The sequence below is a fragment of the Idiotropiscis lumnitzeri genome, chromosome 3, assembly GCF_059441095.1.
Source record: "Idiotropiscis lumnitzeri isolate Australia: NSW breed Sydney's pygmy pipehorse chromosome 3, RoL_Ilum_1.0, whole genome shotgun sequence".
NCBI lineage: Eukaryota > Metazoa > Chordata > Actinopteri > Syngnathiformes > Syngnathidae > Idiotropiscis > Idiotropiscis lumnitzeri.
The window spans coordinates 11,355,803-11,378,485 of record NC_142393.1 but is presented as its reverse complement, the minus strand read 5'-3'; the positions used below and the strand labels follow the sequence as shown (position 1 = coordinate 11,378,485).

Sequence of the window (22,683 nt, the reverse complement as noted above, 5' to 3'; positions counted from 1 at the left end):
TCCATTTGAAATATAGACTCATTAATGCGCACTGTCAATTTTGGGAGAGAATGAAAGAATTTTGAGTGCACCTTATATTCAGAACAATATACTAAGTCAATTATGTTGTTAATGATGTTAACATGCTTGTCATTGTGGAACTGATTTATATCATAATAATTCTGTTAGCAATGCGCCCTAGTGAGTCACCAATTTACACAAACGCACTCCTAAAATCCTCATTATGGTTAACATATTTGTGTAAAAACATTCCTAGGCCATAAATATCGATCAACCAAATGAAAAACAAGTTCAGCACTTGTTACTTCATCTTCTTAGGTCGTTGTGCAAAAAAGTTCATTACGTGCGTTTTGCAACTTCAAAATGTCCTAACCATGTGAATATTGAAGAGTATCAGGTTATTCATCCTTTATTCTGCAAACTGCAAATCTGCCACTATTTAAATGCTATGCAGTGATTGATATGACATGCCGTGATGCATTTAAGTTTCGTTGACATTTCAACTCAGCGACCTCATCTCTCGCAATTCACTTGCATCCATTTACCGTTTTCAACTGGTGCAATTATATTACACTTATTTACTTCACTGCAGGATAAATAATTGATCGATATGTGTTGCATTAAGATGAGTAAGGAGTGGAGTCAGGCCCAGCCATTGGCAGGTTAATAACCCCAGTAATAATCACTGGAACCCCGCTGGTCATTTCTTTTTCAACTGTATGATGAGGCTGTGAGCATCTGAACACACACACGGCCCAAATGTCAGACCACGCGTGATCTAACAGGGTCACAGTGATGGATGCATCATTTCTTCATGCTGACTTGTTGTTTCCCGCCATCGTTGATAGCCTCAGGTCGGGTCAAAACTCGGAGAAATTTGATGTGGTGGCTTTTTTTTTTCCCCCAGTTCAGAGCAAGACTGTGTTGTGTTGTTGAAGTGGAATCGATGGAGAAGACATATGTCTCCTTGATGGATAATTATGATCATTACGCTCTTCACCCTCCTGTTTTTTTCTTACCTACACTATTAGTGTCCATGGGTCAGTATGACCTGCTAACGAGATGTTTAATCATGAAAAATGATTAAATCCTTAAGATTTTTTCCACTAAATTATTATTGTTTTTTAAGCAAAAAAACAAATGTGTGTGTATATATATATATATATATATATATATATAAGTACAGAATCTATTCTTGGAAAAGTTGATTGAATTTAGTTGTCACGCTTTGATGTCCAGCTTTTTCATTACCATAAACCCAGGGAATATTTTTTATTGTTTTTAATTCAAAACTTTTCGTTATTACGTCTGTCAGAAATATCTGTTCCTTTTCTGGAAACGCAAATCACAACTTCAGCGACCACCGCTACCACCAGCTAAATACCGTCAATGTAATTATTTCCTCTCCAAACTGTCCTGAACTCATTTAATTCCATCCACAGTCACGAGAGGAAACACTTCAATCATAGCATTGTTTTTCTGGATTTTGACTGATTTTGCCAGGCCGACAGAATATTATGTTCTAAAGATATAAAAACATGGAGCTATGCCGCAAAAAGAAAAAAAAAAAAGGCTAAGACGTATAAATACGTCTTTGGGAGGCGGGGACTACAATTTTGAAAATGTATATATACGTCTTATGGCTTGAATGAGTTAACTGATTCACTACTAGCCGAGTAAAAAAAAAAGGATCTTTGACGTCTTTAGCCGTCAATGGCAGTAAATTAGTTAAAATGTTTAATTCGTCTCTTTCACCAGTAATTGCTGTTAGAAATTGTGCTTTTACTTATCGGCAAATATTATTAGTCATACTAACAAGCAGCAAACATTAACTTCAAGTAAACACTTTTATCAGAGTACATTAAGCATCCTTACGACGTATTAAAATATCCATCCATTTTCCAAACAGTCTGCCGTCGTTAGGTGTGCAGGTGAGCTGGAGCCTATCCCAGCTGAGTTCGGCCCTGGAGGGATCGCTTTGCACCTATAGACAAACAACAGCTCACATTTACATTTTCAAATTTACACCTTGCGACAATTTACAGTCTTAAATAAACCTTGCATGCATTGCTTTGGAAGCCAGATAAGTACCTGCAAACTCCACATGGGGAAGGCTGCAGCAGAGATTCCAACCCTGAATCTTGTAACCACGGCATCGCCATGCCGTTCTGTATTGAAATCGAATAAAAATCCCCCCCCCCCCCAAACTATTTCTCTGAGCTAATGCAAGACGTTAAGCCGATAAAATGCCTCCTCACTCAATCAGCATCACTCATACGCCGGCAATCCACTCGACAGGCTTACTAGCAGTTGTATTAATTCGTCACAATAATGCGACATTTCAAGCCTGCGGAGCATCACCGAGCAGGCGGTTGGAGCTCGTGTTTGTAATGGATGAAGCAAATCCATTTACAATCCCTGGTGATGAAAATTAGTACCACTGGAAACGAGTGGGAGCCATTTTGCCTTTTTTTTTTTTTTTGGTGGTGTTGGCACAGCCTGATGGCTGCCTGTTGGTTTTTTATTGTGATGCTGCTGCAAATGAAAGCATTCATGCAGCAAGCACAGGCCACATCAATAAAGTCCATCTTTATTATTATTGGATGGAATCGTGCTGTGCTGCTCCGACACGATTGGTGCAAGCTGTTTATAAATGGATTGTAATATTGTTAGTCATTCATATCATAAAGCTTGAGCAAACTGCAATGAGTCATTATATAAAACCGCCAACATATCCTGGGCAAATAGTGAGCTCACATTTACTCCTGTCCTGCTGTGGCCCTTCGCTAGTTTTAATAGTTTTAGATTAGCATTACATAATGATGTGTCCTGCACTACACAACAACAATACTGTACATCAGGGGTGTCAAACTCCCTTTGGTCTGCGGGCCGAATACAGCTTAATTTGAGATCAAGCGGGCCGGACCAGTAAACTCATTGCAAAATTACATAGAACTAACAATAAGCCCACTTTTTTCCTTTGTATTAGTCACTAATACTAATAATCAGTGCAAAGAATAAGTAAATTATCAAAATGTTTATTAACAGAATTTTCCTTTTACATTATGAACAATATATTATGAACAAGAGAACAACATAAGAACATAAATAAAGTATGTGCAATTTTAACAACACCTTTACACAGTTAAACATATATTTGAGTGTGTTGTGCATAAAACTGATCACAGGGATAGTAACAATGTTCCAAAAACATTTAGTAACAGCCTTGTGGAACTTAAAGGTGGTCCTAGTTCCGCCGCAGTGTTGCTTTCATGTTGTCTACATGTACTAAAACACTGCGCCCCCTAGCGGATAATACAAGAACTACAGATTTTAAAGAAAATTCATATTTTTTTATACAATGCAGCTTTCTTCCCCGGGCCGTACCAAACCACCAGACGGGCCGGATCCGGCCCGCGGGCCGTATGTTTGACACCCCTGCTGTACATCTTTTCACTGGAATAGAATAGAGTAAAATAGAAGCGCCTTACACAAACTTATCCAACAAAGTTTTTCCCAAAACATGTAAGATCTAGGAACTCTTAAAACAAATAAATAAAACAAACAAACAACAAACGTTGGTTATTCAATCTCATTATTTTAAACACCCAGATTCCCCCCCCAAAGGTGAATGGTTCGACCCAAGTTGTCACGTGCCACCTCTCGTTACCCGTCCAAACACTTGAGAACGCAAACAATGGAGTCGTGGTTGAAGCGTAAGTCTTCCGAACAAAACGGAGGCACAAATGTATAAGAAGGCCAAACTAGAGCAGGCAAAACTCCGGTTGTATGTTGAAGATTCTATTTTATCTTCACTTTACACCCAACAAGTTGCAGAAAACCTGAGGCACTGTGTTTTTTTTTCTGTGGGGAGCAACTTGCTAACAGTTGCATGAAACCAGTGCATCTGCAGCGCCATCTTAAGACGAAACATGAATGTCACGTTGGTAACAAGAGGAATCTGAATTCAGATGTGGTGTCTTTGTTCGTAGCTTAAGCCAAGTTGAACACCTGATAACAAATCTCTTCTATGATCCAAAATAGGACACTTTTTTTTTTTTTTTTTTTTTGCGGACCAATACAAATCAAATTTGAAAGGTTCTAAAGTATAATAAATCAGACACTGATAGCATGTCTAAAGTCTTTTTATTTATTTATTTTTTTATCCAAAAATGTTCTACGCTGGTTCAGGGGTACTTGGCTGAATATATATTTCAAAGAGGTTACATCACGGAAAAATGGTGGTTGAGAACCTAAGTCATGTGTGACTGATTGGAACTGTTTATACGGTACCTTTATTTTCTCCCAATCAGTGCATAAATCATTGTGCAATAATGCCTTGTCGAGCGCTGCATGGCATGAACACATCTGAATTTCCTCCTCACAGGCGGGTTGTAGTTTCAGTTGTCAATAAATCTGGAACACTTCAAATTGCTTACACTTGATATTACACAAGGTCAAAACAATACATTTTCCCCTCCTGAGGGCGATTGCGTTTTTATTGCATTTCAACAGCGACTTCCAAGATTTGTTGACACTTTAGTGCTTTGTAAATTAATTTGACATAATGGAGAGAGGCTTGGAAGGGATCCAATGAGCCTTTGAATTGTGCACACACACATTTTGAACTTGAATTTTGGTGAATTTGATTGAGGTGCAGGCAGAGAAATCGCCGCTCAGCGGACGTGAGTGGTGGATGTCATGTTTTTCATTCCTAAATTTGACACCAGCGTGGGATAATCACTCTGAATCATACAAATCAATTGAATGCCTGACTTCAGCCGGCAGTGTGGCCTCATTCAATAAATGCGTGGGAAAGTTGCACGCATATCCAGAAAAGGGCATTCGTCAGTGCTTGAGTCCATCTGTAAGTTCTCATCAGTATTTCAGGCCCGCCCAGTCGGTTTGAGTCAACCAAACAACAGAGAACAGACTTATTGGTACAATAAAAAAGTAATTAAAAAAAAATAAAAAATAACACTGTTGTATACCCTTCACTCCCACAGACCTCAATGACATGTTCCCTATATTGTTTTTATTACTCCCATTACCACACGTGTGTGTGTGGTTGTGTGTGTGCGTGTTGGTGCGCATCTGTGACTTTTCTTTTTCTGGGGGGGATATGTGTATTCTTGTGCGACGCCTGCATGTGATGAGGAAATTATGTTCTCGAAGCCCATTGGCTGTGGCTGACAAGGGACGGACAGGGCCCATGTTGGTCGCATTAGCCACGCCCATATTACTCCATAAAAATTCATCCGTAAGGAGACGTTTATAATTGATGAAATTCTTAACATTAGCATTTGAAGCGACACGAAACATAGTTTACGACATGCCACTTGGCGTTTCGTCACAAGGAAGCCGAGGGCGACGTGTGTCCCTGTTATCATTGTAATGGTCGTTTGTCAACTGTAAATTTCTGGAAATGGGATGAAAGATTTTTTTTGTGTGTGTGTTTAGGCCTACTTGATTTGGCTCACAAATTTTTGCTCGCACACATTTAGTGAATGAGGCCCAGTGTGAGGATCTCTCTACACTAAATGTGCCGCGCCACTAAAAGCTGACCAGTCCAGGATGTAGTCTGCCTAAGCACTCTTTGTAGCAGGCAAACTTCTTGATTGGCGGGCCACAATGGGTTCTAAAATTTGACAGAGGGGCCGGACCAGGAGCAGATGGATGGAGTGTTTTGGTAACCTCACCTCATCGGGAAAAAAAAACAAAACATTTAATTATAAATGACAGTGAACAAAAGCATGACAACAATATATGTCTTTGAAAAACCACAGTATTTAGAAAATAAAACATTAACAAGGCTTATTCATTTAATTATTTAAAGTTCGGCGGGCTGGATTAAAACGTTTAACGGGCCGCATGTGGCCCCCGGGCCGTAGTTTGCCCACATCTGCTTTATAGTAAAACAAAAAAAAATGTTCTGCTTAACTTTGATATATTCCACATAGTATGCAAATTAACCCTGGAGTCTTGCTGCTTTGATGGTGACTTTATTTTTAGTTCACTACAAATCTAGCTCCATACCATAACCTCTTCTTCTTATTCTCTTGTATTCGTCTTCTTCCCAGCCCAGTGTCGAGATGACAAATACAGCAGTTTAGACGATATGCGACTGAAAGTAAACTGAAATCTACTGCCTGCTGATAATAAGTCTAATACAATTACAAACATTGTCAATTTCAGATGATTAGAGTTGTCCCAACGTTTGTACAATCAACAGTGGAAGCACCGAACCCGTCCGGCATGTCCCATTTAAATATTGTAATATAATTTCAATATTTGCTCAGTGCAAGCACAGACAGACTGCAATCCTTTCGTTAGAGACAGCCGCTTGCGGTCAACTAGAAGGTTAATTGTTCCATTTCCCACATGGCTCCAGTGGCCAATGGGAATCCACAGGGAAGCAGATGTGAAGTTACCTTTGACCTGGAGGAGAACATGATCGTACAAAAAAAAAAAACATTTTCCACTTCTGTCTGATTTCTTTTTTTTTTTTAAACTTTTCTAGTGGGTTAAGGTTGAATCAATTGACACTTGAAGGGTATAACAGCTTCTGTGTGTTCAGTGAGGACACATTAAAAGCGAATTTCAATCAAACCATACACCGGGGTATGCCGTTTTTGGAACGTACACTAATTGAATCATTGACTCGCGACAATTTAGTGAGAAAGTAGCTTTCTAAATATTCAAAGTAGGACAAAGCACTTAATTGTACAACTCCTACATGAGCATCATTTACCTCATCTCCTGAATGTCAAAAGCATTTTTTGCCCTTCTCCTCCACCGTGGTTTCACACATCCGACTTATCCACAGGCGCTTAACACCTCCTCTCAAGTGCTGGAGCTTTGGGGATGTGGGGGGTGGGATTATGGGATTTTGTGAAAAAGACACCACAGAATAAGCACTCCAAAAATGGCTGAGGTGCCCACATCGAGATTAGTGGGAATTATTCCCGCCCTCGGGGAAAGCAGACAAGACGACAAGCTTCCTGTACATGCTGAAGAAATAGCTTTTCAAAATTAACGTTGCAATCTGCAAATCCCATTTTGTGATGAATTCTGCTGTGTAGGACGTTCCCAACATCTATGTCAATCCTCCTCAACAAGCACAGAAGTTTCTTTTAATTTACTCCATTTCACAATTAAAACACGCAATACATGCATTTGAGCGAGCATGCCAAAAATATAAATAATGGTCGCACTCCCGTTTTGTCTGCGTCTATTCAAGAAAAAAAAAAAACCCGCTGTGTTTGTTGAATGTTTTCATTCGTTCTGTCGCAGTGACACCTCGCAGGTACATAGCAGATGTCAGTCACACGCTGCTTCACAGGTGACATTCGTCACGCTCACGGGTACGAGATGCCTGAATTTGTGAGAAGAATGCTTCTTGTCAGACCTGCGCCATTTCTTCTGTAATGTGCCTTGAGAAGAGCATCTGTTATGCGTTTGGCGGTACGTGAATGAAATTGAATAATCCAAACACATTGCATGCGACGGACATCACAGCACATCCTCTTAGCAATCTGATTATACGCCAAGTGTTTTACCTTGGTTATGTTTCACAGCAGCAAAACATACACGGTGTCGATTGAAATTTGTCCCTAGACTTTAATGTGAGTGCAAATGGCTGTTTGGTTGTATGTACCCTGCAACTCACTCAAAACCAGTCAGGTCCAAAGTCAGTTTTAATCGTCTCCAGATCACCTGCAAACCTAATGAGGAAAAGTGGTCGAGACAATGAAAGGATGGATTTCATCATATTTAAATCAGACAAGTGTAAAAACGAGTTAACCACTTTTCATTGGAAAAATTAAAACCAATAAAGGCATGACAAAGCCCGATACAGTTTAAGCAGGTGGAAATGTCTAGAGCTAATCAGCTCATTTGTTTTGTTTAAGCGTCAATGGAATAACACCATTTATAGTAAATTCGACCCTTTTAAAAATCTCAACTTTGAGTGTTTGTGTATTACCTGCAGGTATTAAATGCCCCGAGGTGATCGTGTCACTTTGCAAAATCCTTCCTGTTCTCTCTCCGGCGTCTTCAAAGGGTGAATTGTCACCTTATTTTATTATTTATTATATATTATTACTTATATATTTGTATTATTGTAATACACAGTGATTAACAACTTTTTATAATTTATTTGTATCAAAAAATTGTAATGTTAAATGATGGTGACAACTTGGGCAGCATTAGTGTGAGTGCTTCTTTTGGACAGTTTTGATGGTGTAGTTAGAGAATGGTGAAATGCGAATGTCCTCAATTTGCTTGAGCCACAGTGACAGGAGGCATGAGGGCAGTTCTAAGAACAGTCCAGTGGGCGACTCCAAAGGTGGCTACAAATTCCCCATACAAACGCCAATGATTCGCATTGTTACTCATTGGTCCCCAACCACCGGGCTGTGGCCTGGTACTGGTCCGCGGGCCACTTTGACTTTGACTTAGACCACACAGATGAAAGAAAAAAAATCAGTACTTGTGGTTTATTTATTATTAGAGGCTGAAAACATTTTTATTTTGAAAAGTGACCGGTTTCTCAACGGACTCTTGGCGCTTGTCACGATGCAAATTTTTGCAGTTGCGTTGCGCAGCATAATATATTACACTACAGTCTAGTGATGTTTCCTCATTAAATTCCCGCTATTTGCATTTACAACTACATTGTTTTTAGCAATGTCATGCCATTACACTTTAAAAAAACCAAACCATAGAAATAAAAAAAAAAAAAAAAATCTGGCAACTCTATCCATGTTGCCTTGTGCCGCCACTGGATGGAATCACTAAACACAGTCATCATTTTCAACATGATCTGTTGGTCATCAGGAGCCAAGAGAAATTAACCTATCCTTTCTGTCTCACGAATATAATTTACCCAATTGCATGTGGATTATTTGTGGATGATTTGAAATTTCATGACAGGGACAGAAAATATTCTGTTTCTGAAATGACCCACCTACTGGCCTTCCATGCACATGCTCGTGTCCCAGAATTTCAGCAAAAAGTGAAAACTTGAGTTCTTTAACAAGATTGTCCTCATATATTGTATATCTACCCCATGTTATCCAACCAAGTGTAATCCCTTTTTTTTTTTTTTCTTTTTTTTTTTTTACTGGAGTTGATTTCTTACAGATGACCTGGTTACCATAGAAACACAGTTTGATTAGAAGAGAAACCCCTCAGGAATCAATTTGCCATCTTTCTCTGTTTATGAGCCGACTTGTAAACACTTGTCAATCTAAAAAAAAAAGAATGAAAATATAAATAGTAAACTTAAGTGTGCAATTTGTCACTGGAATGCGGTGGAGGTGGTCTCCTGCTTTTGTGCAAGTCATCCAGGCCTGAACACCTTTTTTTCTCATCAAACTTCACTTGCCTGCACATTGCTGCAGAGCCAGCAACCACCTGAAGGAGCCCGATTGATTTCACTTTGGCAGTATCGATTGCGAGAAGTGTTTCTCAGCGTGAAGGAAGCCCCGAAAAGAGCCCGGTGATCGACTGCGGGCCGGCGGTAGTCCATTCCTGCAGAGGCGGCGGTGTAATCATTAATAGTGCAGCTAAAAAAGATGGAGGTCGCTCCATTCTCACGCTGTCAGGGGAGCTCATGTCCGGCGGGAATAATACGCTTCGCTTCATTAGCCGTGTGTCTGCGGAGGAAGACCAACGGCTTCCCTTTTGGATTGCAGTCATGCCTGTCCACATTTTACTACTACAGGATTATTCGCACATTGTTCTTTCCTTGCCGCACTAAAGTGATTAGCAGTTTTTCAGCTAGCACGTTTCTATTTCTGTAGTCATTATGGCAAACACTCCTTTCGCTTCCACGTCTGATTGACGAGTGCGCGGCGGTGTGGCGGCGCAATCGTTCCCTCATTAACCTTTTCGCGCTGTAGCACAGAGCACAGAGGCTGACGGGAGAAGTTTACCAGCTGAACAATTCCATGAAATATGTTAATAACACCCTTCTTCCTTCAATCAGAAGATCATCGTTTACGCTCGACAATAAAAAGGAATATTCTTCTTTTATGTCTTTAGAAAGTTTAACGTATAAAACCTGCAGAAACGATGGAGAAGACTGATCATGTTTGCGTGCCTGACCAAGCGTTTGTGATTGCATCAAAATTAATATGCAACACTGATTACGGTATTTACTTCAATCCATACCTAAGTCTCTTGTAAAAATTCTCAATATTTATGTTAGGCAATTCATACAAAACTGCAAAGTTGAGGTTCATATCATTTGTCTTTGACAGTGACGCTGCTTGGACACAAATTGGATTACATCCCGAAAAGGAAAAACTCAATCGTGATTTAATTTATAATTAAATGCCAGATCTATAAACAATCCGACACATAATCCGATACTGAGGCATCTGATTAATACTCGATCGGCGGTTCACAAGGACTGAAAGAAGGACCGTCGCAAAACAAACTCCTACCCATGACTCTTGACGATAGATTTTTGGATATATGACATCAGAAAGCAATCAAGCACTTGGAGAACTTCTTTGCTAAGGGATTATTTGTGTCATTTGAACACTTGAAAGATGAAATCTGACTTGTCCACACAGACCTCCTTCTTTTATCTCCAGATAGGATCATTCTTGAGGACTACCTTCTGTCTTGAGTTGACTTTACCAACCATGTGTAATACAAAGTCCAATTTATTTCCAGATGCCTGTTGATGGGTGGGTGGACACAATTCAGGTTTGCTTAAATCTCGACTGAAATGGGAGTCATTTCGGGGTGTTACGATTGAGGAACAGTTGTGGGCGGATTGATGTCGGAACAACTTTTCAACTACCATCAATGCCCGTTATGACCGACTATAATATTCTACACCAGTCATACCTCACGCCATCAGTCATGGTTCAGATGTGGTATCAATGTCTGTTCATCAGAATTAGAAACATCTTTTTTTGACCAAGTATGTAAAAAACAGAAGGAATTTGTCTCCGGCAGTATGAGCTACACTGGCAATACATTACGATAAACATCAACTTTCCGGAATGTAGAGGTACCATTGTGCAGTACTACGACGGTTGTGCAGATGATGCAAATAATTGTTGCACCATTTATTAAGTGTCCAGTACATGTAATGCAACTTTGGATGTGCAATTATGCAGACGGTCCTTGAGTGCTTTAAAGTGTCAGCGCTGGGGAGTATTGATCACCAACAGCCGATGTCCTAACTTTCCGTTGCAATCGGATCTTGTCCTTTTTTTGTGACTGCACCGACCCACGTTGTGATGAACACAAGACTGATTTGATGACTGCTGTGTCTCGACAGCTCTTGTGGCAGGCCGTGTTTCCTCAGCAGCCTCAGGAACCACATCCTTTGCTTCGTATTTGCACTGTACCTGGTATTGTACCAACAATGTGGGGCCCTTCTGGCCACTGGACCCTGAATTGTGTTCATTGGGGAGTTTCACATCTTTTGGTGATTTATTTTTTTTATTTTTATTATCAACCCACAAGTCAAATTTCTAGTGCTAAGTATGGCTACAAAGTACATAATGTTCCTAATGTTGACAGGTGGTCCTTTGAAATGAACAGCTGTGTCCCCTTGGGAAAAAATACATAATGTCTCAGTGAGCAGTGTGACACGTTTTTTTTAAGGTTTGGAAGCCATATTTAGAACATATCATGATACGCTTGCTGACTGTGTTTTATTTCATTTTCATTTATTATTCCTTGCATATATGATGCAAACTCAACTTAAATTTCAGCGGAGCTTCTGTATTGGAGTTGTTGTGGACAGCTCAGACCAGAGTTCACCAAGAGCAGAAATCTTAAGAGGGCCATTTAATTAAGTTTGGAACTTGAAAGCCATCTTAGGAGTGAAAGTAAATTGTTTCATTTCACGTCACAGTTTGTTTCCTAAATGTGATAGTCACTACATGCTTTTGACCCCAAGACCCCCCCCCGCCCCCCATCTACTCAAAGGATGCAAATTGTCCACTCTTGTTTCATCAGTCGAAGATTAAACAGCCTAACAAATGTACATTATGTAGATGTAAGCCAAAAGCAAACAATCTGCTCTCCTCTATTAATAAAACCGAAAACCAATCTGAAATGAACTCATCTTTGCCTGCAGGTTCCAGCAGTTTCTCTTTGTCTTCAGCGGGGGAAGATTTAGCTCAGTAAACATTCTGGAAAAAAAAAAAAGAGAGGGGAAAAAAGCTAATTCAATGTGCCCTAAAGCGGCTTCCTGCTATCTGTGCACTATTACATGGAGACTCGAGTCTTCTGAGAGCAGCACTCAGCTATGGTAGATAAATTAGAGTCAACGCAGTGCGTGGAAAAGAACACTGCTGCAAAATGTGGGGAATTGAATTCAGGCTTGGGCGAATGGGGAATGTTCCAGGTATCAGATGCTGAAATATGATTATATGGAATCAAGAAACGGCGTGCTTTGCCTGTTGCCCCTCGGGCTGCGCGCATCTTGCTTGTCAGCATCCTCGGCCGGTGTCCAAGTCTTTCTCCAAACGCATTCAAACTAAACTGTTCTGACCAGGTTCCTTTTTCTGTTAGCCGTTTTGACACATCATCTCTCATCCCAGGAGCCTTATTGGATTAGCATTTAAATAGTTTAGATTTAACCTGTAATTTGTCCGACTATCAATTTTTTCCTTTCCACCAGTTTGCGCTGCCCCGTCGATTGTTTTTTTTTCTTTTTTTTCCCACAACGGAGATATAGCCATGCACTGTATATCACCACCATTAGATGTGTTATCTGGTGTGTATATAGTTTTTGTTCATTATTATTATCACTATATTAATTTGCTTATATGTTTTTTTGTTTGTGTGGGTACTCGTGCTGCCTCCCATCTTCCAGAACTTTGCATGTGGCCTTTATTGAAAACTATCAATTGTCAGCCTATTCAGAATATTTAATGTTAGCGAGAATGGTTTCATATGTGCTAGGTCTGCACACTTTAAGGAATTGTGATTTTTCGGTCAGATGTAATAAAAACAAAACAAAAATGCAGAGTAGAGCTCAAAACTCAGTAGTCTGTGGTGCAAAAATAATGCAATACTTATAGTTTAATCTTCAGTCGCTGCCAATCAACACGGCTCCTCTCATTCACTTTTAAGGGAAGTTTTTTTTTTTTTTTTTTTTTTTTTTTTACAATGATGGTGAGGATACGTGTCCTCACGGAACATGTGTCCTCACAAGCCTAAACACCGTATTGTAATTAATATTGTGTTTTCGGAAAATGAATTAAACAGAAAAATGCACGTGTTTGTATCCATCTCCTGGGGTGTCCATTTTGCCACTTGCTGTCGCCCTTTGAGACTGTCTGTGATTAAGGGCTATACAAATAAAATTGACTTGACTTGACTTGACTTGACTGAAAATGACATAACAGTGCCTGCAATGATCCCATGACAAAAATCCAGCGAGCCATTATGGTTGTTACCTGTGCCCTTTGGCACTGTGATGTCATTTTCAGTTAGCAAATTGAACAATTATGGTTACCTGTCCAAAAGAGGGCAAAACAAATTATTTTCTTATTTTGCAGAATCAAGCCTCTGGATGTGAATTACAGTGTTATAAGTAGACAGTGACTTATGTGCAAGAATATTGACCTAATACAACATCTCTCTTTGTCCTCTCACCCTCATCATTGCCATCTGCTTTCCCATATTGTGTTCCTGGATCCCACGGCTCGTCACCAGACGCTACTTTTGGCCTCCTGCTCGGTGTGTTTGTGCTCTGTGGCTTGGTTCTGCTGGGCCTCCTCGCTTTTGGCTCCTGGAAGCGGTGCGGTCCGCCTCGGCGGAGCAAAGCCAGCTTCCTCGCCCCGTCCCCCAGCCCGGAGCACCACCCGCTGCAGCTGCCTTGCTTGCTGCCATTGCCGTCGCCCCCCGGTCCCCAGCAGCAGCAGCCAGCGGTTACCATGGCAACAGAGAAAGTGAAGGACCCCGTGGGTCCGATGGGCTTCCTGGAGGCTGCGGTGAAGATAAGCCATACATCGCCTGACATCCCCACTGATGTTCAACTCTCCATGAGGGAGCACTTCCTGCGCCGCACACAGCGCATGCAGAGGCAAACAACTGAGCCTGCTTCCTCCACCCGGTTAGTTATGACACATGTGTGCGCATTGTTAATACACAAGCTGTGTGACAGACTTACAGGATGGTTTCATCTCAAGCAATATCGTTATCGACCAAACAATAGAAACAAACTAGGCTGTACTTCATTTAATCTTGAATTGCGGTGCACTAGCGAGTCGCCTTGTAGGTGAGGAGAATAATTTCACATTTGTTGCTGTATGATATTTAAAGTCCTTCTTAGATAATTAGCTTTGATCATCTTGAAGCAAACGTGGATAGTTTGTAACGTGTTATGTAACAAGTCAGCGACCTCGAAGGCATTTGCATCTTCTTACAAGTCATTACATTGAAGCTAATTACATGTGACGACTTCATCGGGAGCCTTCCGCGGAGGGGACGAAACGCTGTGAACGATTGCATGTTTTCAGCATGTTGAGTGACTGCCAGCTCGTCATCAAGCGGGCATCCTTTAAATCCTTTTGTCCTTGAATTAAAGCAGGCGCACGCTCCCGCGGGGCTTGAACTCAATGACTCATCAGGCATTCCGCAATGACTTGTGCATGCACACTACAAGAGGCATGCTATCAGTGTCACTTTGTCATTGCTGATTCGCTGTGAGCAGCATCTGTTCAACTTTGACTTTATCAACGTGAAGTGCTTACGTTTAAAAAAATTATTGGATGGTATACTTTTGCCTTAAGATGTAGAAAACTCTTTGGAGGACACAACAAATCAATGAACAAATCAATCAAAAGTTGGACTAAAGCCCTTATTTGTCCCTGAATTTAAATTCTTCATTTATTTTCAATTTATCACTAAGTTCGCAGCTGATACAATAACAAGACGATGAAAGCACATGAATCATCCAAATACACCTTATCAATTAGGCCTATCCCCAGCCATTGTGACCATGTTGAAGTTTCCTTGAGCAAGCCACTGAACCGTCTGATGCAGATGAATGGAGTGTTTTGGTAACATCACCTCATCGGAGAAAAAAAAAATACATTTAATTTTAAATGAAAGTGAACGAAAGCATTACAAAAACCACAGTATTTAGAAAATAAAACATGAACAAGGTTTATTCATTTAATTTTTTTCAAGTTCGGCGGGCCGGATTAAAACGTCTAACGGGCCGCATGTGGCCCCTGGGCCGTAGTTTGCCCACGCCTGTTCTAGAGTTTTACTAGAGTCACAGCACGCTATCCTTCATCTCAATCGTTAAGTGTAGATCAGTCTGTTTTAGATCGGAGTTTTCCAAATTTTGTCCTTATGACATCATCAAATTTGTTTGATATCCTCACAAATCTTTCCGTCTTTGCATTGACATTACACAATTTGACAACCAATAGATGCGCTCTAATAAAGTCAGAAATGGGAAACTGCAAACAATCACAAGAGTGGCTTAGATGAAGAGGAAACACTGGCAAAAACATAAGTGAGCATGGTCAGAAAATTTTGCATTATGGGGAAAAATTACCCTAAAAGAATCCAGTTGTAGTTTTGTAAATGTAAATATTGACCCTGTCTCAGTCGAAGCTGCGACTAAAAACTTTAGGACTTATCTCTAAAAGTGAGCAGGTATGAGATGTTTTCCAACTGTCTCTTTCCAGTCTTCTGTTGTACAGGTAGCATTAGCGTTAGCTTCTGAGAAGTGGCACGCTAGCATACCCGCCACAGTGAGAATTAGCTGTTTAAACATAATGCAAATGCCAACATGAAAAATGAACCACAAAGTGACGACCTGTTCAGTAAAACGTTTTAGTTTGTGACTCTCCAACTGTGTCAAACTCTAGCCCCAACAAACACTGTACCGCTACTACACCTCAGAGTTGAGGTCGACAGGTTGAGTGGCTCAGTTCACTGGGACAGCACGGCCCTGCGGCTTTTTAGAGAGGATGTCACAGATATTTCATTGAGACTGCGTAGCATTAATCAAAAAGCAATTTGTAAACCCTCAATAAGGGTATCATTATGGTAAAAAGGCAATTTTAAGAAATTGAAAAACTTCCAAGTGTCTCTTGTCCTTTTGCAGGCACAATTCCTTCAAAAGGCACCTTCCCCGGCAGATGCAGGTGGGCAGTCTAGACCTTGGAAACGACTACATGTTGGACAAAGAGGAAAAATCCACAAGCATTGGCCGTATTCAGCCAGAGCTCTATCAGCAGAAAACGTGTGACTCTGAGGACTCCTCCAAGAACGGCAGCAGCAAAAACTGCGGCAGGATTAACTTCTCTCTCAAGTATGACTACGACAATGAGTCTCTGCTTGTCAACATCATCAGAGCGGTCGACCTTCCGGCCAAGGACTTGTGCGGCACGTCCGACCCTTACGTCAAGATCTACCTGCTCCCCGACCGCAAGAAGTTCCAGACGCGCGTCCATCGGAAGACCCTCAACCCCACCTTCAGTGAAAGCTTCCACTTTCCCGTGCCTTACGACGAGCTGGCAACCAGGAAGCTCCACATGAGCGTTTTCGACTTTGACAGGTTTTCACGACACGACATGATTGGGGAGGTGGTGATGGACAACCTGTTTGAGACGTCGGACCTATCCCGGGAAACGAATATATGGAGAGATATCGACTACGCCACCAGCGTAAGAATACAACGTCTTCTTTTAATGCATTGTTTGAGGTGTGATTTCATATTTTAGTTTCTATTATCCGTTCTTGTCGATATCAGTCTAATGCTACGTTCAGACAAAATTCGGGGTGAGCGTTTCTGGCCGTGCGATTCCATACATAGTCAATGTGGTTTGTGCGGCCGAGTGCGGATGCGTGCGTGGATGACATCTCCGCGGCCCAGCAGTGTCACTTTACGCTTTTACAACACTTGACGGCTGTGCTCTCGCATCACAGCTCGACTTTCACACCTTTCAAAGTGAATTCCTAACCACAGCACAGGAAGACAAGGACGTCGGATGTTCAGCTTTAGGTGTGTGATGACGTGCACCTGATTTTGGCTCGCTTGCTCCTTACCAGAGGAAGGCCACGTCACTGTTGTCGTTTCTTTTCTGAAAACTGAGTTCGGACAGTCTTAAGTTGATTCATTTGCTGAAAACTGGTCATGAGCATGTCAAGGGTTCAGTGTCGACCAATTGTAGACCACAATATTTCAGTTGTGTCTTTGTTTACGACACTTTTTTTTATATGAGGGTGTACAATATATTAGCACAACAATTCTGCCCAAATCTAGTGGAAAATTTTGACACCTGAGACTTTCCTGCCATTTTCACACAGAATCTTAGATCACTTGGCAATCTGTCACAATACTTTTAGATTGCCTGTATATTTCAAGGACAAATGTGCACATTTGCTCTTAAAGAATCTGTTTTTGTTAAATATTTGAAAATAAAATTGGAAAATAACCTGAGCAAAACGCTGCTTTGGATTTAGACTTAATCCTGCTTGTATTATGAGTGTGTTGAGCAAATTTCTAGATATGTGTGCATTTTATTTGATGAAACTCTGACCATGGATGGTACGATAAACAATGACTTCTCAGTTACAGCAATGGTTATGAGCATGCAAATGCACACGCATACGTTTTTATGACCATCCCACACTTACATGTTGTGTCACCCTGACCACTCTATGGAAAAAAAAATTGCACTCCAAATTTATATCGCCAACTACTGGTCTGGCATGCCCATTACTATGTTTTCAGTAGTTTTTGTTGCTCTGAGATGAATTACAAAACTTTTAATAACGTTTGACTAAATGGCCCAAAATACAAAATTCAAAATATCCCTGATGGCCGCCCTGCCCTGTTCCCTAATATCTCTTTATAATGCTTAAATGTTGAGGTGGAGACGGGAAGAGACTCACACAGAAACGTGCTCCAAAGCTGCCCAGTGTTTTAAATGTACAAAGCCTTGACAGAACATTCTAAGCATAAGGGACCAGGAGAATCGTACTGACTTCTGTGTAAACAGGCGGAACCATAGTGCACCTTTGGGCCTCTGGGATGATCAGTACCATTCATCACATGTACCCGGTCAGGGACAGGATACTAAATGTGCTTCGAAAACGATTCATTGGGTTTAAGTCATGCTGTTATTGCTTCTAGTTGGGGACATTTTCACCTGCTCACCTGTGTGCGTGTGTGTGCGTGCGTGTGTTCCTGTGTGTGTCCATCCTCAGGAGAGTGTCGACCTTGGGGAGATCATGTTTTCACTCTGTTACCTGCCCACTGCTGGAAGACTCACACTGACTGTCATCAAGTGCAGAAATCTCAAGGCTATGGACATCACTGGATACTCAGGCATGTGTGTGCGTGCAGGGGTGTGTGTGTGTGTATGTGTTTACGGTTGTCTCAGATCATAAACACGCAAATGGCAAGCAAGCCGTCTCTCTGTTTATTCGAGCAATTATTCACAGACTAGGCGTGCAATAGCAAGCCATTTTCAGAACGTTGCTGCAGAGCCTGATTTTATTTATATTTTTTAATAATCACCTGCCATCCCGTGTTTCCCTGCAGAACTGATACCACGTGTGAATTGTGACATTTATTGTGCTTTAAATGCCATAGTTCAGCCATAATTGGGATTTATTGCGACATTTTGCCTTTGAGACGTATAATGACATTGAACGTGAGACACAATTTTAATCCCAAGAGTTTTATGCTTTTAACATAATTTTCGACCGGGGTTCATACATTATGCACATATAGGAGACTTTATATAGATTAGTGTATTTCCTCATATAGTTTGTGGGGTTTTATTTTGCGACTAGGACTACTATGTGTCTATTAGGTGTAAGACCTTTATTGAGGGGAGGTCTGGTCATCCACAAATGCATTTTATTGTACCATTAAAAAATATTGCACTCACAGGGATTTCTCTAATTCTCTAATTTATTAGACCACCTTTCACAAAATTGAGAATCCAGCATCAAGGGGTGCTTTAATGCAGCCAATTTCAATTTCGGTGAAATCTCAATGTTTTGCTAATTTGATCATTTGATTCAAATGACATATTTCTGACATACTTTCATATGATTTGATTTATCAAGGAAAAATTCCACCTCTGTTCTGTAGCCTGCAATAAGTCTAATTTGACATTTTAATTTGACAAGATTATAAACCTTTATGATTATTTTTTTTTTTTTGTGAAACAGTTCGTTGTAAAAATCATGGATTACAATTATCACATTTTAGTGTTTAAATATCCTCATCATCCACACTGATGTATTAAATTGTATGGGAAAAACTTCTGGTTATCACCAGTGCTGCTCATTTCTGGATGTCTACTGCATGCAATGTTTTTCTTTATTCCCCCAAAAGAAAATAATGGTAGTTTGTTCAAACATCTGGAATTTCCATGCTCAATTGATAAAATCCACTGTTTTCGTAAACTCCGCAGGAGGCCGACATAACAGGTGCGGTTGATATACCGGTTCATTATTGTCATTGTCATAAATGTTATTGTCCTCTACTGACTTCTTTCCAATCGCCATGCTTCTCCAATCCAGATCCTTACGTCAAAGTGTCGCTAATATGTGATGGGCGACGTCTGAAGAAGAAGAAGACCAGCATTAAAAAGAACACCCTGAATCCCACCTACAATGAGGCCATCATATTTGACATCCCGCCCGACAGCATGGACCACGTCAGCCTGCACATCTCAGTCATGGATTACGACTTGTACGTAAGAACACACGCAGCGCTTTTTAATTCACTGATTTTTAAAATCTAAAAGACCCTACGAATAATGAAGAAAATCACTACGCTTGTTCTGTACATTGAGCAAAAGTAAGTCATACAACAACAAACAATAAAACTAATTAAAAATTAAGACAGTAAAAAGCAGAAAATTAGTAAAACTAAAACCAAGGCTCAAGCAAAGTCAAAAGCCAAAGAATTAAAAAGAGTTTTAAGACGGGGTTTAAAGATGAGAAGCAGCATTTAGGCAAGCAGTTATATTTGGAGACGCCTGATGGCTGATTGGCTAACTTCAAGATAAAGTGCTTTACAGTAATCCAGCTGAGAGGTGTTTCACAGTAATGCTGAGAAAGGAAATATTTCATCATAGCCTACTGCCTAAAATGACAAAAGCTGGATTTAACAAGAGCACCAATTTGCCACTCCAATTTAAAATCACTATCCAGTTTAAGAACCAAGTTCGAGACTGTTGGCTTTAGATAAGGAGCCAGGTTGCCCAAGTCAGCAGGACCACTTGGACCAATCACATGACGTCTGTATTTGAAATTCAGTGCCTTCCGGGTCTTGACAAAAGTGGCCTCAATGAGAAAGCGTCTTCCTTGCTTGGCGGGACATAGCAGTGGAAGGAAATCCTGTTTCCTTAAGATGGAACCCAAAGGGAGCAGATATAATGAAAACAGCAAAGGCCTCAGAATTGAACCCTGTGGGACACCGTATGGCAGTGGAGCAGTACTAACACAAAAAGTTGTGTCAGCCAAATAGGCTCTAAAACACTCAAGAGTGCTACCACTAATGCCCATCTGGTGCTGCAAACCAGCCAACAGAATGCTGTGATCCACCGTATCAAACGCTTTTGTTAAATCCAACAAAACCAGACACATAGTGTCTCCAGTGTCATTTGCCAGGAGGTTGTCATTAAAAACTTGTAACGGGGCTGACACTGTACAATGCATCATCTTGAAACCTGACTGGAAGGCCTCCATGATGTTATGTTCATGCAAGAACGATTTTAACTGCACGCGAACTGTTTTTTCTAGACTTTTTAAAATAAAAGCCAGCTTGGAAATGGGTCTCAAATTTGATAATACATCCCGGGTCTCTTGAGCAAGGGTTGCATCACAGCAACAAGCAAGAAACACGAACAAGAAACATGGTCATCTGAATTTTTTTTCCATGACTGTAAAACCATCATTATACAATTTGAAGTCTTTAAGGTATGCGTAAACTAATAATAAACATTATTTTCATAACGTACATTAAACTTTCAACAAAGTTCTTAACTGTACTGTATCAGGAATGCTAGTCTCTTAACTCAAATTTGACACTAAAATGCCAATGGATTTGTGTTGCTAACATCACTCAACCAAATAGAAAATAGTTAAGCTTTAACGTTTGCAAATTGAGCACTATGATGTTGATTTCAGTCAACAGCAGGTGGCAGTAGAGGACAAAATGGCCGTCCAGTGGGGGTACAAGATTTGTTTTGTACTCGACATCTGCTTGAAGATGACATTTACTGTTGTTAGTAAGTAGCTCATGAACGTTGATGCTCAGATTAGAAGCTAACTAGCCAAATATCTTAGCGAGTTTGATGTCCCTCTTCTTTAGAAATGTAATCAGCCAAAATGTAGATGTTCGTGCATCATGCTGCTGCCACGACAGGCAAGTTCTGACTTGCAAGTTCGCAACGCATTCTTCTTTAGTATTTTTAGTAACGGCCCAAAAACCTTCAAGTTTCATGGCCGCCGGATAGCCATGAACCTTTTCTCGGTTGACTGCAGACCCAGATTACTGCTACTGCTCATGTGCCAGATAGATAGAAAGTCAGCTAACAGCGTGGAATGTTCAGAGTCTGTCTGAAGGAACAAAAAAAAAACAAAGCTAAAAAAAAAAAAAAATTCCTACATTGATTATTAAATTAAATGTCGTCAATGATTTTGATCATCAATGTAATCATGACTACTTACTTATCTTGGGAACCCTAATGTGAGTAGTTCAGCTTTTGATGGTCCTAACCAAAAGATTTTTTTTGTCCAAGTTTAGTTTAATATGTCACGATGGAAGAATTTTCACCCTTTTTTACGTTTGGAATGTAATTTCAATGTGATGCTATCCCTTTGACATTATTGTCACGGGTGTTTTGTGCACAGGCAACATGGAATGTTTGTAAAAGTAAATTCTTTGGGAGGCGATAAAGACATTATCTCTCTCTGCACAGTTTAATTTGAGGGGGCGCGCTTTCCCTCGGGGAGGGGGTTTGGGGGTGGTGGTGAAGCCGGAAGACTTTATGGGAGGCTTTTTAAAAAAAAAAAAAAGGAACGAAAAATAAGCTCACTTTAGCTTTGTTCGCTTTGTTTGGTGGGGTTACTTTCAAATTGACATCAGTTCGGCTATGTGAAATAACAGCTCTCTTGATTATGTGGCGCTTTTCCATTGTGTGATTGCAATCATCAGAATCATGAATGAGTTGACGTTCTGCTTGAAGTCACATTGCACACGCCTGCATCCCGCAGGGTCGGTCACAACGAGGTCATCGGAGTAATGCGGGTGGGATGCAACGCAGAGGGATTGGGAAGGGACCACTGGAACGAGATGTTGGCCTACCCTCGCAAGCCCATCGCTCACTGGCACCCCCTAATGGAGTCCAAGAAATCTGAGAAGGAGGTGAGTTGCGGGAGGGAAGCATGAAAATGAACAAAAGGATTGCAACAAAATATCTGTCTTTGACACACCACGGTATTTAGAAAATAAAACATTAACAAGGTTTATTCATTTAATTTTTTTTCAAGTTCGGCGGGCCGGATTAAAACGTTTCACGAGCCGCATGTGGCCCCCGGGCCATAGTTTGCTCACACCTGTCCTAAACAGATGTCACATTTGTTTTTATCAGCAGTTGGTTTTGTGCAACTCAAATACAAATTGACATTGTAAAATGGAATTCATAATTCTGT

General features: G+C 40.6%; 1 protein-coding gene across 6 annotated transcripts in view; it reads left to right on the top strand.

Annotated features, from left to right (window-relative positions):
- The window catches only part of syt6a (synaptotagmin VIa), a 77,249-nt gene that overhangs the window by 28,083 nt on the left and 26,483 nt on the right, over positions 1-22,683 (top strand). For all 6 annotated transcript variants that reach the window (XM_088290219.1, XM_088290217.1, XM_088290218.1 and 3 more), the window contains exons 2-6: positions 13,696-14,095; positions 16,106-16,667; positions 18,214-18,334; positions 19,543-19,714; positions 22,246-22,396. In XM_088290219.1, coding sequence (XP_088146345.1) covers positions 13,696-14,095; positions 16,106-16,667; positions 18,214-18,334; positions 19,543-19,714; positions 22,246-22,396 — 1,406 coding nt within the window. The remainder of the gene's footprint in view (positions 1-13,695; positions 14,096-16,105; positions 16,668-18,213; positions 18,335-19,542; positions 19,715-22,245; positions 22,397-22,683) is intronic.